This window comes from Bombina bombina, chromosome 9, assembly GCF_027579735.1.
Source record: "Bombina bombina isolate aBomBom1 chromosome 9, aBomBom1.pri, whole genome shotgun sequence".
NCBI lineage: Eukaryota > Metazoa > Chordata > Amphibia > Anura > Bombinatoridae > Bombina > Bombina bombina.
This window is the reverse complement of record NC_069507.1, coordinates 10,752,713-10,769,532: the sequence shown is the minus strand read 5'-3', so window position 1 is coordinate 10,769,532 and position 16,820 is coordinate 10,752,713. Positions and strand designations below refer to the sequence as shown.

The 16,820-nt window shown below is 42.7% G+C and overlaps 1 protein-coding gene across 4 annotated transcripts in view; it reads left to right on the top strand.

Moving 5' to 3' along the window:
* The window catches only part of LOC128639748 (serine/threonine-protein phosphatase 2B catalytic subunit beta isoform), a 358,087-nt gene extending 342,239 nt beyond the window's left edge, over positions 1-15,848 (top strand). For all 4 annotated transcript variants that reach the window (XM_053691874.1, XM_053691875.1, XM_053691873.1 and 1 more), the window contains one exon: positions 15,446-15,848. In XM_053691874.1, coding sequence (XP_053547849.1) covers positions 15,446-15,626 — 181 coding nt within the window. In that variant the 3' untranslated portion in view covers positions 15,627-15,848. The remainder of the gene's footprint in view (positions 1-15,445) is intronic.
* Positions 15,849-16,820: the final 972 nt, after the last annotated feature.

Here is a 16,820-nt window from a genome sequence, read left to right as displayed (position 1 = left end):
GATCAAAAACCTAATCCTTCCCTATGGAATCTGTTTCCAATTGGAAACCTTCATTAATTGGAATAAATCCAACTCATTTAAGAAACCAAAAGCCAGCCCCTAAGTCCGCATGAAGGTGCGACTTTCATTCCAGCTCAGCTGGTAGGGGGCAGATTAAGGTTTTTTTCAAGGATGTTTGGATAAATTCTGTCCAAAATCAATGGTTTCAGAGTATTGTCTATCAGGGGTATCGAATAGGATTCTGAGTAAATCCTCCTGTGAGAAGATTTTTTTTTTCTCTCTCTCACGCATCCCAGCATATCCAGTTAAAGCTCAGGCTTTCCTGAAGTGTGTTTCAGACCTGGAATTTAGGGAAAGTCATGCCAGTTCCTTTTCAGGAACAAGGTCTGGGGTTTTATTCAAATCTATTCATTATCCCAAAGAAGGAAATTTCATTCAGACCAATTCTGGATCTGAAAATTTTGAATTATGTATGAGTACCAACTTTCAAATGGTGACTTTAAGTACTGTTCTGCCTTTTATTTAGCAAGGACATTTTAGCTCCACTATGAATTTGCAGAATGTATACCTTCATATTCCGATTCATTCAGATCATTATCAGTTCCTGAGATTCTCTTTTCTAGACAAGCATTACCAATTTGTTGCTCTTCCATTTGGACTAGCAACCTCTCAAAGAATCTTTTTTAAAGGTTCTAGGTGCCCTGCTTTATTGAAACAGAGAGCAGGGTATTGCGGTGTTTCCTTATTTGGACGATATCTTGGTACTAGCTCAGTCTTTACGTTCTGCAGAATCTCACATAAATCAACTAGTGTTGTGTCTTCGGAAACAGGGTTGGAGGATCAATTTACCAAAGAGTTTCTTGATTCCTCAGACAAGGGTCACCTTTTTTTAGGTTTCCAGATAGATTCAGTGTCCATGACTCTGTCTCTAACAGACAAGAGACGTTTGAAGTGATTGCAGCCTGTCGGCACCTTCAGTCTCAGTCATTCCCTTCAGTGGGTAGGTGCATGGAAAATTTAGGTCTCATGACTGCAGCATCGGACACGATTCCCTTTGCTCGTTTTCACATGAGTCCTCTCCAGCTTTGTTTGCTGAATCCATGGTGCAGGGATTATACAAAGATATCACAATTAATATCCTTAAATCCCAATGTTTGACACTCTCTGACGTGGTGTTTAAATCACCAGCGTTTAGTTCAAGGGGCTTCTTGTTGGGCTAACCTGGACTATGATCACTACAGATGCAAGTCTTTCAGGTTAGGGAGCTGTTTGGGGATCTCTGATAGCACAAGGAGTCTGGAAATCTCAAGAGGCGAGATTACCAATCAATATTTTAGAACTCTGTGCAATTTTCAGAGCTCTTCAGTTTTGGCCTCTGTTGAAGAGAGAACCGTTCATTTATTTTCAAACAGACAATATCACAGACAGTGGCATTTGTCAATCAGCAGGGTGGGACTCACAGTCCACAAGCTATGAAAGAAGTATCTTGGATACTTGCTTGGGCGGAATCCAGCTCCTGTCTAAATTCTGCAGTGCATATCCCAGGTATAGACATTGGGAGGCGGATTATCTCAGCCATCAGACTTTACATCCGGGGGGCTGGTCCCTCCATCCAGATGTGTTTTCTCAGATTGTTCAGCTATGGGGTCTTCTAGAGATAGATCTGATGGCCTATCATCTAAACAAGATACTTCCCAGATGTCTGCCCAGGGATTTTCAGGCGGAAGCACTGGATGCGCTGACACTTCTTTGGTGTTATCATCCTGCTTATATTCAGGCTTATTTGGAGTTGGGTCAGGCCCCGCCTCAGAGAATTACAGCTCATTCTACTAGATCAGTCTCCACTTCGTGGGATTTTAAGAATGAAGCTTCAGTTGATCAAATTTGCAAAGCGACAACTTGGTCTTCTTTTCATACATTTACTAAATTATACCATTTTGATGTATTTGCTTCTTCAGAAGCAGTTTTTGGTAGAAAAGTTCTTCAGGCAGCTGTTTCAGTTTGATTCTTCTGCTGATGTTTTAAGTTTTTCTTGTCATTTAAAAAATAAACTTATATTCTGGGTTGTGGATTTTTTTTTAGCGGAAAATGGCTTTTTATTTGTATCCCTCCCTCTCTAGTGACTCTTGCGTGGAGTTCCACATCTTGGGTATTGATATCCCATACATCACTAGCTCATGGACTCTTGCCAATTACATAAAAGAAAACATAATTTATGTAAGAATTTACCTGATAAATTCATTTCTTTCATATTTGCAAGAGTCCATGAGGCCCACCCTTTTTATGGTGGTTATGATTTTTTTGTATAAAGCATAATTATTTCCAAATTCCTTTGTTGATGCTTTCCACTCTTTTCTTAATCACCCCACTACTTGGCTATTCGTTAAACTGAATTGTGGGTGTGGTTAGGGGTATATTTATAGGCATTTGAGGTTTGGGAAACTTTGCCCCTCCTGGTAGGATTGTATATCCCATACGTCACTAGCTCATGGACTCTTGCCAATATGAAAGAAATTAATTTATCAGGTAAATTCCTACATAAATTATGTTTTTGCGGTACTAGCCCTATGGTTAAAATCCTGGTCAGCCGATATTGTTTCCAAATCCAGGCTTCTTTTATTGCTCTTCAAGGGGAAGGTATTATTTGGCCCTGGATTGGATTCAATCATTTCCACGGTTACTGGAGGAAAGAGTTTCTTTCTCCCACAAGATAAGAAGGCGACCCAAGTGTCACTCGCCAGGTAATTTTCGATCTGACAAGACTCAGCGGTCCCAGTCGGCCTCCAAGCCCGAACAGGCTAAGGGTACCCTGTAGCTTCCTCAGTCTTGGAACAAATCCAAACAAACCAAGAAGCCCACCGAGAAGAAATTGTCATGAAGGGTCAGCCCCCGATCCGGGATCAGATCAGTTAGAGGGCAGACTGTCTCTTAACTCAGAAGTCTGGGAGCAAGATGTTCAGGATCCTTGGGTGTTGGATGTAGTATCCCAAGGGATATAGGGAAGGATTCAAATCGCATCCTCTCAGAGGAAGATTTATCTTATTAAGACTGTCTTCAAGGCCAGAGAAGAGAGCTGCCTTTTTAGATTGCGTTCGGGATCTAGCCTCCCTAGGAGTTATAGTCCCGGTTCCTGGTTCTCAAAGGGAACTAGGTTTTTATTCAAATCTCTTTGTAGTTCCCAAAAAGGAGGGAACTTTCCGTCCTATCCTAGACTTGAAGTGTCTAAACAAAATTTTCAGTCTCCATCTTGAAGGAAGATACTCTATCGGGTCCATCCTTCCCTTAATCCAAGAGGGACTGTACATGACCACGATAGACCTGAAGGATGCATACCTCCATGCAGGGCCGCCACTAGAAATTTTGGGGCCCCTGACTTAACCATTGATCAGGGCCCCTACCCCTCGACATGTGCAATTTTTGACCAAATGACTAAAACGTACTGTATATATGCACTTTATTCTTAAGTGTAGTCAAACGTGGAAATGTTGTAAAGTAGGTAGTAACACAGAAACACACAGACACACTCATACACTGAAACACACACTCTTACACATAAGGATTCACATATAGACACTCTAGCAGACACGCAAAGAAACACACTCAGACACAGACACTCAGCACTTGTTTACATTGACCTGACAAGTAATGAGGTAGGCTACAGTTTTGTCAAAAAAGGATATTTACAAAACAAAATATGGAGTTCCGATTATCTTTTTGTCAAGGAAGATGACAACTAAATGATGACAACAGCATGCAGTGGCTGAAAGGAAGGGCCCTGAACTGCCTAAACAATAATTTAAAGGTTAAATGGTGGATTGGTGACTTCCAGAAAGGTCTCATTAGTCTCAAAGTCTGTAGAAAGATGTGAATAATCAGTAGTAAGGTCAACACAAACTTGCACATACACCCAAGGAAACACCGACAGAGACAGCCTCAGAAAACACAGAAAGACATGCGCGCGCACACACACACACACAGAAAACACACACAAACATACACACACACACAGAGACAACGACATAAAACACAGAAAGACATACATACACACCTTCACTGAGACATCCACAGAAAACACACAAAGACATACACACACACACACACTCTCACAGAGACACCCACAGAAAATGCACAGACATACACACACCCTCACAGGGACACCCACAGAAAACACACACCCTCACAGGGACACCCACAGAAAACACACACCCTCACAGAGACATCCACAGAAAACACAGACAAACATGCATACACACACCCACCCTCACAGAGACATCAACAGAAAACACAGAGACATACACACCCACCCTCACAGAGGCATCCAGAGAAAATACACAATGACATACGCACACACCCTCACAGACGTCCACAGAAAATGCACAAAGACAGACACAGACACCCTCACAGAGAGACCCACAGAAAAAAATACATACACACTCATAGAGACACAAGCAAAAGCACAAAGACATAAACACAGACACCCACAGAAACACTCACAGGAAGTAACATTTTCCCCAACCAAGAGCACCACTTCAAATATAGTGTACAAATGTTCCCATCTGTCAGCTATACTTATGGATTTTGAAAATGCTGTACTCGATATGGTCTTGGTGGAACCATAAGCTGTGGTACTCATACCATTAGATCTGGATAAATGCAGGATTTAGGCTTGTTTGTATGTATTTCAAAATTAAGTCAGCTGTAGTGTAAACTGAACAGTTTTAATTTAACCTGTCTCATTTCAAACACTGAGCAATCTTAGTCTGAGAGTATAACATTTTATGCAGATGTAAAAATCTTAGATAAAATGCCTCCTTGCACCTGGAAAGTCCTTGCATAAAGGGGCAGTAAACTGGAATGCAATTAATATATATATATATATATATATATATATATATATATATATATATATATATATAAATAAAAAAAACGCATATCTGCCAAAAGGGCACCAACCATTTGTGTACTGAGGAGGAAACATTTCTGCATGGCTTTAAATATAGTATTTCTACAGCATTGTCAAACAATCATAAATACACTGCTGCTAAAAAAATGTGTTTTTATGGATTTCTGGCCCCACCATACAACTACTACCACACTGAAGTTACAATCCGAAATTGCACAAAGAAATAAAAAACATTTACTAAGTAAGTCCTACCTCCTCTGCAATGCTGTCTGACTCAGGCACACACTGTACAAACAAACGCCTAGATTTAGAGTTTGGCGTTAGCCGTCAAAAGCAGCATTAAGGGGTCCTAACGCTGCTTTTTACCGCCGCTGGTATTTAGAGTCCGTCAGGAAAGGGTCTAATGCTCACTTCCAAGCCGCAACTTTTCCATACCGCAGATCCCCTTACGCCAATTGCGTATCCTATCTTTTCAATGGGATCTTCCTAACGCTGGTATTTAGAGTCTTGGCTGAAGTGAGCGGTAGAGCCTCTACCGACAAGACTCCATCCGCAGAAAAAAGTCAGTAGTTAAGAGCTTTCTGGGCTAACACTGGTTTATAAAGCTCTTAACTACTGTGCTCTAAAGGACACTAACACCCATAAACTTTCTATGTACCCCTAAACCGAGGTCCCCCCACATCGCCGCCACTATAATAAAAAAAAATTACCTTGCCGACCGCACACCGCCGCCACCTACATTATCCCTATGAACCCCTAAGATGCTGCCCCTAACATCGCTGACACTTACATAATATTTATTAACCCCTAATCTGCCCCCCCCCAACGTCGCCGCTACCTACCTACACTTATTAACCCTTAATCTGCCGACCGGAGCTCGCCACTACTCTAATAAATGTATTAACCCCTAAACCGCCTCACTCCCACCTCAAAAACCCTATAATAAATAGTATTAACCCCTAAACTGCCGACCGGACCTCGCCGCGACTCTAATAAATGTATTAACCCCTAAAGCTAACACCCCCCTAACTTAAATATAATTTTAATCTAACAAAATAAATTAACTCTTATTAACTAAAGTATTCCTATTTAAAACTAAATACTTACCTGTAAAATAAACCCTAATATAGCTACAATATAATGAATAATTATATTGTAGCTATTTTAGAATTTATATTTATTTTACAGGCAACTGTAAAATTTATTTTAACTAGGTACAATAGCTATTAAATAGTTATTTACTATTTAATAGCTACCTAAAATAATTACAAAATTACCTGTAAAATAAATCCTAACCTAAGTTACAATTAAACCTAACACTACACTATCAATAAATAAATTAAATCAATTAACTACATGTACCTACAATTAATTAAACTAAACTAAATTACAAAAAAAAAAACACTAAATTATCGGAACAGCCAATAGAATGGGAGCTCAATATGATTGACTGATTCAATCAGCCAATCAGATTTTTCCTACCTTAATTCCGATTGGCTGATAGAATCCTATCAGCCAATCGGAATTCGAGGGACGCCATCTTGGATGACGTCATTTAAAGGAACCTTCATTCGGCGAGTAGGCGTCGGTAAAAGAGGATGGATCCGCGTCGGCTGGAAGAAGATGGCTTCGCTCCAGATGGATGAAGATAGAAGATGCCGCTTGGATGAAGATGTCTACCGGTCCAGATGTCCTCTTCTGCCCGGATAGGATGAAGACTTCTGCCGCCCCGGATGTCTTCTTTTGGTCCGTCGGTGCCCGGTTGGGTGAAGACGACTCAAGGTAGGGAGATCTTCAGGGGGGTAGTGTTAGGTTTATTTAAGGGGGGTTTGGGTTAGAGTAGGGGGTATGTGGGTGATGGGTTGTAATGTTGGGGGGTGGTATTGTGTTTTTTTTACAGGCAAAAGAGCTGATTTATTTGGGGCATGCCCCGCAAAAAGCCCTTTTAAGGGCTGCTAAGGTAATAGAGCTGTTAACTTTTTTAATTTAGATTAGGGTAGGGAATTTTTTTATTTTGGGGGGCTTTGTTATTTTATTAGGGGGCTTAGAGTAGGTGTAATTAGCTTAAAATTCTTGTAATCTTTTTTTATTTTTTGTAATTTTAGTATTTGTTTTTGTAATTTAGTTTAGTTTATTTAATTGTAGGTACTTGTAGTTAATTGATTTAATTTATTTATTGATAGTTTAGTGTTAGGTTTAATTGTAGCTTAGGTTAGGATTTATTTTACAGGTAATTTTGTAATTATTTTAACTAGGTAGCTATTAAATAGTAAATAACTATTTAATAGCTATTGTACCTAGTTAAAATAAATACAAAGTTGCCTGTAAAATAAATATAAATTCTAAAATAGCTACAATATAATTATTCGTTATATTGTAGCTATATTAGGGTTTATTTTACAGGTAAGTATTTCGTTTTAAATAGAAATACTTTAGTTAATAAGAGTTAATTTATTTCGTTAAAATTATATTTAAGTTAGGGGGGTGTTAGGGTTAGACTTAGCTTTAGGGGTTAATACATTTATTAGAGTAGCGGCGAGGTCCGGTCGGCAGATTAGGGTTTAATACTTTAAGTTAGGTGTCGGCGATGTTAGGGAGGGCAGATTAGGGGTTAATACTATTTATTATAGGGGTTTTGAGGCGGGAGTGAGGTGGTTTAGGGGTTAATACATTTATTAGAGTAGCGGCAAGCTCCGGTCGGCAGATTAGGGGTTAATAAGTGTAGGTAGGTAGCGGCGACGTTGGGGGGGGGGCAGATTAGGGGTTAATAAATATAATATAGGGGTCGTCAGTGTTAGGGGCAGCAGATTAGGGGTACATAGGGATAATGTAGGTTGCGGCGGTGTCCGGAGCGGCAGATTAGGGGTTAATAAAATAATTCAGGGGTCAGCGATAGCGGGGGCGGCAGATTAGGGGTTAATAAGTGTAAGATTAGGGGTGTTTAGACTCGGGGTTCATGTTAGGGTGTTAGGTGCAGACTTAGAAAGTGTTTCCCCATAGGAAACAATGGTGCTGCGTTAGGAGCTTAACGCTGCTTTTTTGCAGGTGTTAGGTTTTTTTGCAGCCCAAACTGCCCCATTGTTTCCTATGGGGGAATCGTGCACAAGCACGTTTTTCCAGCTAGCCGCTACCGTAAGCAATGCTGGTATTGAAAGTTGAAGTGGCGGTAAATATGCCTTTACGCTCCCTTTTTGGAGCCTAACGCAGCCCTTCAGAGAACTCTCAATACCAGCGTTGTTTAAAAGGTGGGGGGGGGGGAAGGAGAGTTAGCTACGCGGGTGCTTTACCGACAAAACTCTAAATCTAGCCGAAAGTGTCAAGTCTGTCTCACACTGTGCATAGTGGTTTAGTGCACACTCATAAATCCTCTCAAATGCTAATACTTTACTCCTTGTAATAACATTTCCCATGCTCAATTAGCACTCTGCTGTAGTTCCCACTGGTGGCTGACAAAATTTAAAAAAAAATTAAAAAAAAATGTTTTTTTTTAGTTGTTCTTGCCTCATGGGGCCCCCCTGGCCCATTGGGCCCCTGATAGGAGTCACCCCATGATGGTGGCCCTGCCTCTATGCCCGATCCCCAGGGACCAGTTCCTGAGGTTTGCTTTTCTGGACCAGCACTTCCAGTTCATAGCACTTCCATTTGGCTTAGCTACTGCTCCCAGAATATTCACAAAGGTTCTGGGTGCAACAGATCTCAAGATATTTCCGTAGCTCCTTACCTGGACGATATCTTGGTCCAGGCTCCCTCTTTTCCTTTTGCAAGAGCTTATTCAGACTCACTACTGAGTCTCCTTCTGACTCATGATTGGAAGATAAATCTAGAAAAGAGTTCTCTGATTCCCTCTACCAGGGTGGTCTTTCTGTGTACTATCATCGACTCAGTTTCCATGAAGATCTTTCTGACAGTTTAGAGACATTCCAAGCTAGCTTTGACTTGCTGCTCCCTGCAATCCACCTCAAATCCAAATCTTCTATGGACATTTATTATTTTTGCTCGCTTCCATCTCAGACATCTACGACTATGCATGCTCAGACAATGGAACAGAGATAATTTAAACCTGTCTCAGCAGATTGTCTTAGACAGCCAGACGAGAGAATCTCCCTCTTGGTGGCTCGGTCAGGATCATCTGCCTCTAAGCATATGCTTCTTGAGACCGTCCTGGAAGATTGTGACAACGGCTGGGGAGCAGTTTGGGGTTCCAGGATGGCCCAGGGAACTTGGTCCCGAGAAGAGTCTTCTCTTCCGATAAATATTCTAGAACTGCAGGCGATTCTCAATGCTCTGAGGGCTTGGCCACAGCTCAGTTCTTCCCAGCATATCAGATTTCAATCGGACAATATTACCTTTTGTGGCAAACCTAGCCACTTCTGGACTATAACATAAGAAAGGTTGTCTATAGGCTGTATATTGTGCTATGTAGATGTGACAGACCCTTCTGTCAGCACTGAAAGAGTTAACTGTGTTCAGCTTTAGCCTCAGCTATTGTGCACTGTCATTAATGTTATTGATACACAGTCCATTGTTTAATCAACCTCAGAGAGCAGACCCTAGATGATAAGGAAAGCCAAGTGTGTGTCTGTGTTTAAATTGTTATCAGCTTGAGCAAGGTATTCTATTGTATCATGTAAAAGGGCGTGTTCCCTCCATTCAATGTACAACATTCTTTCAACCCCCCTTCTGGGGGGGGTCAGACCTGCATAAATACTGGGCATATGAGCCTTAATAAAAGTCATTCTGTTTAAACCTGACAACTGGCTGGGTTGTGAACTGCTGATTCCCTATGTAGGACATTGTTCCCTGGTGTTAACCCTTGGTATCCGGTTGGTACCGTTACAATTGGTGGCAAGCGACGGAATGAACCTTATCGCCCAGAAGAGCAACTACACAAGCCAGTAACCTCAGGAAGAGGGGGATTACTACAATACTGACTAAGATGGAAGGAGTACCAGGGACCAAAGGGAATGGAGATGGATTATTCTAAGCTAAAGAGACAAACGTAAAAGGAACTGCTAGAAGCCAGGGGAAAGATAGGCAGCAGCAAACCCAAGGCTATATTAATTGCTGAGCTGATGGAGGGAGACAGAGCTCGCAGCGCTACGCCTCCAGCAGCCATGGAGGAGACCCTATACCAGAGGGAAATGAGGACCAGGCTGGAATTTTTACCCCAACCTGTACCACGGGATATGCTATCCGTGGTAATGGCAGATGTGCAGGAGTACGTGATGGCACACAGTCCGCGGAATGCATCCTCCCGAGCAGAATCCATTTTGGACGCACTCAGCAACCCAGTAAGACCCAAAATCCCATACCATGCATTTAAAATGTTTTGTGAGGAGAAGGATGAGATTGATGGGTATTTACAGGATTTTGAGAGACTGTGCGAGTTACATGATTTGGAGCAGTCCGTATGGGTGCCGGTGCTAGCAGGCAAGCTAGCCGGTAGGGCAGCGGAAGCGTATCGCGCTGTACCCAGGGAGGACAGCAAGGATTACGCTAAAGTGAAGAGAGCGATCTTGGAAAGATATGCCATTACCTCAGAGGCATACCGGCGCAAGTTTAGAGGCCTGCGCAAGCCAGAAAGAGATTCCCATGCAGAGTGGGCCCACAAGCTGGATCAAGCATCTCAGGGGTGGATACAGGCCAGCCAAGCTACCACCATGGAAGAATTGCGACAACTGATGCTGTTGGAGCAATTCTTTAACGGCTTGTCCCCAGAAGCCCAAGAATGGGTGAGAGATCGAAAACCCCTCACCTTAACCGAAGCAGCCAGATTAGCCGACCAGCATTTTGATGCCAGGAGGCACCATGGACTACAGCCTAACAACGGACGGGCTAATATACAATGCCACACCTGCAAGCAGTGGGGACATATGGCACGTGAGTGCACCCAAAATCGGAGCAGACAAGCTTGGAACCAGGTCAGACAGAACCTGGCCCCAAGGGCGGCTGCTCACCATTACCAAACGGAGCCAGCCGCTCATGAGGTGTTGAGCACCCAAGCCGAGGAACCCCTGGGAATTCTGCATGAGGTGATGTCGGTCCAGGGACTTCGGGATTCGGGAGCTACTTTAACCCTGATAGCTCCCCATTTGGTGCCGGATACAGCACCCACTGGCGGATCCGTGGCAGTACGAGGGGCAGGGGGAGCAGTATACCGATTGCCCACTGCTAGAGTGGAGTACAGACCCCCAGTCACCCCAGCAGCTGCCAGTTACCAACCCCCGGCGCACCGCTATACCACACGGCCTCCGGCCACGAACTACCCTCAGAGAGCCCGGTTCAATTCGCGGGGCTACTCACAACCTATTCGGTGCTTTGGATGTAAGCAACTAGGGCACAAAAGACCAGAGTGTCCCCTAAACGCAGCGAATCAAGCACAGTCCTGGAGAAGACCCGCTGGCGGAATCCCACATAATCCTCAGCCTGTGGCCCGCTACGTAGAGGCGCCAGAATGCTGGGGCAGCCTACATGAAGCAGACCCCGTGCAAGCTGCCCACCGGAATAACCGGCAACGGGTTAAAGTGAATGGGAAGGAGGTCAGTTGTCTACGGGATACTGGTGCTACCATGACCTTGCTTCAAGAGAACTTGGTGCCTGAGAAACAGCACACTGGAGACACTGTGGCTGTGAGGGTAGCAGGGGGCACTGTGTTCCGCCTACCTGTTGCCAGGGTACATTTGGATTGGGGAGTGGGCGCTAGACTTGTGAATGTGGGGGTCAAGAAGGACTTACCTGCTGATGTTCTCCTTGGAAATGACTTGGCCCCCCTTGTTTCTGCCTATGCTCCCATGGATCCCGCTGATGTTAACCCTGTGACTACCCAATCCCAGTCCCTCCGGGAAGAGACGCTTCCATGTTTGGGGTGGGGGCAGTACTGAGCCAAGTTGGAGCAGATGGCGGAGAACACCCCGTAGCTTACTTGAGCCGAAAGTTGTTGCCCCGGACATCCCCAAGCCGATCCGTTGGGATCAGACTGTGTATGCCGGCTTGGTTCTGGGGGAGCATTGTGGCAAACCTAGCCACTTCTGGACTATAACATAAGAAAGGTTGTCTATAGGCTGTATATTGTGCTATGTAGATGTGACAGACCCTTCTGTCAGCACTGAAAGAGTTAACTGTGTTCAGCTTTAGCCTCAGCTATTGTGCACTGTCATTAATGTTATTGATACACAGTCCATTGTTTAATCAACCTCAGAGAGCAGACCCTAGATGATAAGGAAAGCCAAGTGTGTGTCTGTGTTTAAATTGTTATCAGCTTGAGCAAGGTATTCTATTGTATCATGTAAAAGGGCGTGTTCCCTCCATTCAATGTACAACATTCTTTCAACCCCCCTTCTGGGGGGGGTCAGACCTGCATAAATACTGGGCATATGAGCCTTAATAAAAGTCATTCTGTTTAAACCTGACAACTGGCTGGGTTGTGAACTGCTGATTCCCTATGTAGGACATTGTTCCCTGGTGTTAACCCTTGGTATCCGGTTGGTACCGTTACACCTTTGTTGCGTACATCAACCATCAGGGAGGCACAAGAAGTTCCTTAGCGATGGATGAAGTGTCCCAAATACTTCAGTGGGCGGAGACCCACAACTGGTGTCCCTCAGCTATCCACATTCCGGGGGTGGAAAACTGGGATGCTGACTTTCTCAGCAGGCAGTCCTTTCACCCGGGTCAGTGTTCCCTCCACTTCAGAGATAATCCTCAGATGGGGGTTCCCGGAGATAGATCTCATGGCGCCTCGTCTCAATGCCAAACTACCCAGGTACGGGTCGAGATCGAGAGATCCTCAAGCAGAGTTGGTAGACACGTTAGCGGTTCCCTGGAGGTTCAGACTCATATATATTTGTCCTCCATTGGCTCTACTGCCTTGTATAGTAGCTTGCATCAAACAGGAGCGGGCCAGAGTGATCTTAATAGCTCCTTTGTGGCCTTGAAGGACCTGGTTTGCAGATCTAGTAAGAATGTCCTCCCTTCCCTGGAGGTTACCTTACCGGAAGGATCTTCTAATGCAGGGTCCGTTTCTTCATCAGAACCTACACTCTCTACGCTTGACTGTGTGGCTCTTGAACGCATAGTTTTAGCCAAGAGAGGTTTTTCAAATAAGGTCATAGATACCTTAATCCAGGCTCGGAGGCCTGTCACGAGGCGTATTTACCATAAGGTTTGGCGGACCTATCTTCATTGGTGTGAGGACGTTGTGTTCCATGGAAAAAGGTGAAAGTTTCTGTTCTTTTATCCTTCCTCCAAGAGGGATTGGAAAAGGTATTGTCCGCTAGTTCACTGAAGGGTCAGATATCGGCCCTATCTGTTTTGCTGCATAGAAGATTGGCTAATCTCCCAGATGTTCTTTGTTAAGGCCCTGGTTAGAATCAGACCAGTGTTCAGAAATGTTGCTCCTCCTTGGAGCCTCAACCTTGTTCTTAGAGTTTTACAACAGGCTCCGTTTGACCCCATTCATTCTGTTGATCTCAAGCTTTTGTCTTGGAAGGTTCTGTTTTTGTTGGCTATTTCTTCTTCACGCAGAGTTTCGGAGATTTCTGATCTACAATGTGACCCCCCCCCCCCCTCCCCCCCTTATCTTGTTTTTCATGCTGATAAGGCGGTTTTACGTACTAAGTTAGGTTTTCTACCCAAGGTAGTCCCAGATCGCAAAATTAATCAGGAATCGTTGTTCCGTCTTTTTGCCCTTAACCTTCCTCCCCTAAGGAACGTTTACTTCATAATCTGGATGTGGTTCGTGCCTTGAAGTTTTACCTTCAAGCTGCTAAGGATTTCAGGCAGTCCTCATCTTGTTTATTCTTTACTCTGGCAAGCGCAAGAGCCAGAAGGCTACTGCTACTTCATTGTCCTTTTGGTTGAGGAGTATCATCCTCTTAGCTTATGAGACAGCGGGACAGCAGCCTCCTGAGAGGATTACGGCTCATTCTACTAGGGCTGTTGCTTCCTTCTGGACTTTTAAGAATGAAGCCTCTATGGATCAGATTTGTAAGGCGGCTACATGGTCCTCCTTACTTACCTTTTCAAAATTTTACAAATTTGATGTTTTTGCTTTGGCTGAAGCGGCTTTTGGGGGAAAGTTGTTACAGGCTGTGGTGCCCTCAGTTTAGGGTCAGCCTCCTTTCCTTTTGTCCCTCCCGTTTGTCCTCTGGAGCTTGCGTATTGATTCCCAACAGTTATGAATGAAGTCGTGGACTCTCCCTGCCTTGGTAAGGAAAACAATATTTATGTTTACTAGATAAATTCCTTTTCTTCCTGGCAGGGAGAGTCCACAACCCTGCCCATGATTGTTTTGGCAGCTTCCTTATTTATTTTTTCTTCTGGCACCTCTATACCCTAATGTTTCTCCTGCTTTTCCTTGTTCCCTCGGCCGAATGACTGGGGAGGATAGGGGGAAGTGGGAGGGATATTTATAGCCTTTGGCTGGGGTGTCTTTGCCTCCTCCTGGTGGCCAGATATTGATATTCCCAACAGTTACGAATGAAGTTGTGGTCTCTCCCTACCATGAAGGAAAGAAATTTATCTGTTATGCATACATTTTGTTTTTATTATACTAAACAACCTATGCCAAGAAATCCCAGTCTGTGTCACTTAGCACATTGGTGCTGCTGCAATTGTGAGTAGAGCGATTTCCTTCAATCTATTTGTTTAATTTATATAGCGCTGCGGAATCTGTTGGCGCTCTACAAATAACCGATAATAATAATACCACAGTGTTACACTAGGAGGCGCCTTCTGTTGTTTGTGTCTCTAAACAGATTCTTTGTTTTTATTATGCAGATCAATCTAGAACATATTGCACAAATCTTGTTGCAGGGAATAAAAATTGTATTTAGAATGAGTATAAACGGACATTATTTGCCTATTTTTTGCATACTATAAACACCCTTCATCACTAAACCAACGGTTATTATTTCTGTATTTGACTTTGTTACAAGCACAGTAACTTTTTTTAAATACAAGAGTGCCGCTAACTCCTGACACTGTCTACCTTGGATTGTGTTGGGGGTGGAGCCACAAGCACTCTGCTGCCTGGCACGCTGAAGGGATCACTTGCCAGTCGTGCAGCTGACGGTGGGTACAATTGTTTGTGCAGTGCATGCTGCTTTTTATTAAGCCCTCTGGTTTTGTTTTTATTTAAGTATATAGTTTAGCACGTTTTGTGCTTTTATATTCTGCCCACTTAGCATGAAACTTTACTTCTCAGTCTTATGTTCTTAGTATTTATACTGTATGAAATGAGGATTTTCCAGCTACATTTCCCTGTGCTCAATAAGTATATTAATGTACCCACAAGACATCAGCTTTATTTCATTCACAAGTCATTTAGTGTAAACGGCTAGTTTACTGCGAGGAGCTTTACGGTCACACAGTGTAAATATTTTAGTGTTATTTCCTGAGCTGTTGTAGCATGGGGTGATGACAATGACAACATCAGGGAATGTGTGCTTATTGCTTGCTGTTCGATTCTCTCTTCAGTGACTGCCTTACTCAGCTATACATTGTTCTGATGACTAACGCTTCTCTGTGCTTTTCTTTTTCTAGGGAGGAAAGTGAGAGTGTGCTGACACTGAAGGGGTTAACCCCCACTGGAATGCTGCCTAGCGGAGTGCTGGCAGGAGGACGGCAGACCCTACAAAGTGGTAATGATGCTGCTCCCTACCTTGGATGGGAAGCTTCTTTTTCCTGTTGTAGGATTCCCCCAAAGCATGCTGGGAGGCTGTAGTGGCTAATACGATTTGTGTCTTGTTAACTGGGCAACAGGAGCTGAGAGTTCACACCAGGGTATAGACCGCAGACACGTGTTGGCATCTCTCTTACTATCGCCATACTGTACCCACATAAAGCCTGCAAGACCTTCTTCTGACACCTATCAGTTATATGTGCTCAGTTTATAAGTAACCTGTCACTTTGTTACTCTGAACTTAATATAACTTTATTTTGAGAATGCTGACGTTATTTGCTGATCTGTGTGCCTCTACAGTCTGATTATTTCAGCTTAAATTATCAGTCACGTTTGCTTCCAGTGTCAGTATTATTATACAACGCTCTAACAGTCAGTATTATTATTATACAAAGCTCTAACAGTCAGTATTATTGTTATACAACGCTCTAACAGTCAGTATTATTGTTATACAACGCTCTAACAGTCAGTATTATTGTTATACAAAGCTCTAACAGTCAGTATTATTATTATACAAAGCTCTAACAGTCAGTATTATTGTTATACAACGCTCTAACAGTCAGTATTATTGTTATACAACGCTCTAACAGTCAGTATTATTGTTATACAAAGCTCTAACAGTCAGTATTATTATTATACAAAGCTCTAACAGTCAGTATTATTGTTATACAAAGCTCTAAGTCAGTAATATTATTATACAAAGCTCTAACAGTCAGTATTATTGTTATACAACGCTCTAACAGTCAGTATTATTGTTATACAAAGCTCTAAGTCAGTAATATTATTATACAAAGCTCTAACAGTCAGTATTATTGTTATACAAAGCTCTAACAGTCAGTATTATTGTTATACAAAGCTCTAAGTCAGTAATATTATTATACAAAGCTCTAACAGTCAGTAATATTATTATACAAAGCTCTAACAGTCAGTATTATTGTTATACAATGCTCTAACAGTCAGTATTATTGTTATACAAAGCTCTAAGTCAGTAATATTATTATACAAAGCTCTAACAGTCAGTATTATTGTTATACAATGCTCTAACAGTCAGTATTATTGTTATACAAAGCTCTAACAGTCAGTATTATTGTTATACAAAGCTGAAACAGTCAGTAATATTGTTATACAAAGCTGAAACAGTCAGTAATATTGTTATAAAAAGCTCTAACAGTCAGTAATATTGTTATACAAAGCTCAAACAGTCAGTAATGTTGTTATAAAAAGCTCTAACAGTCA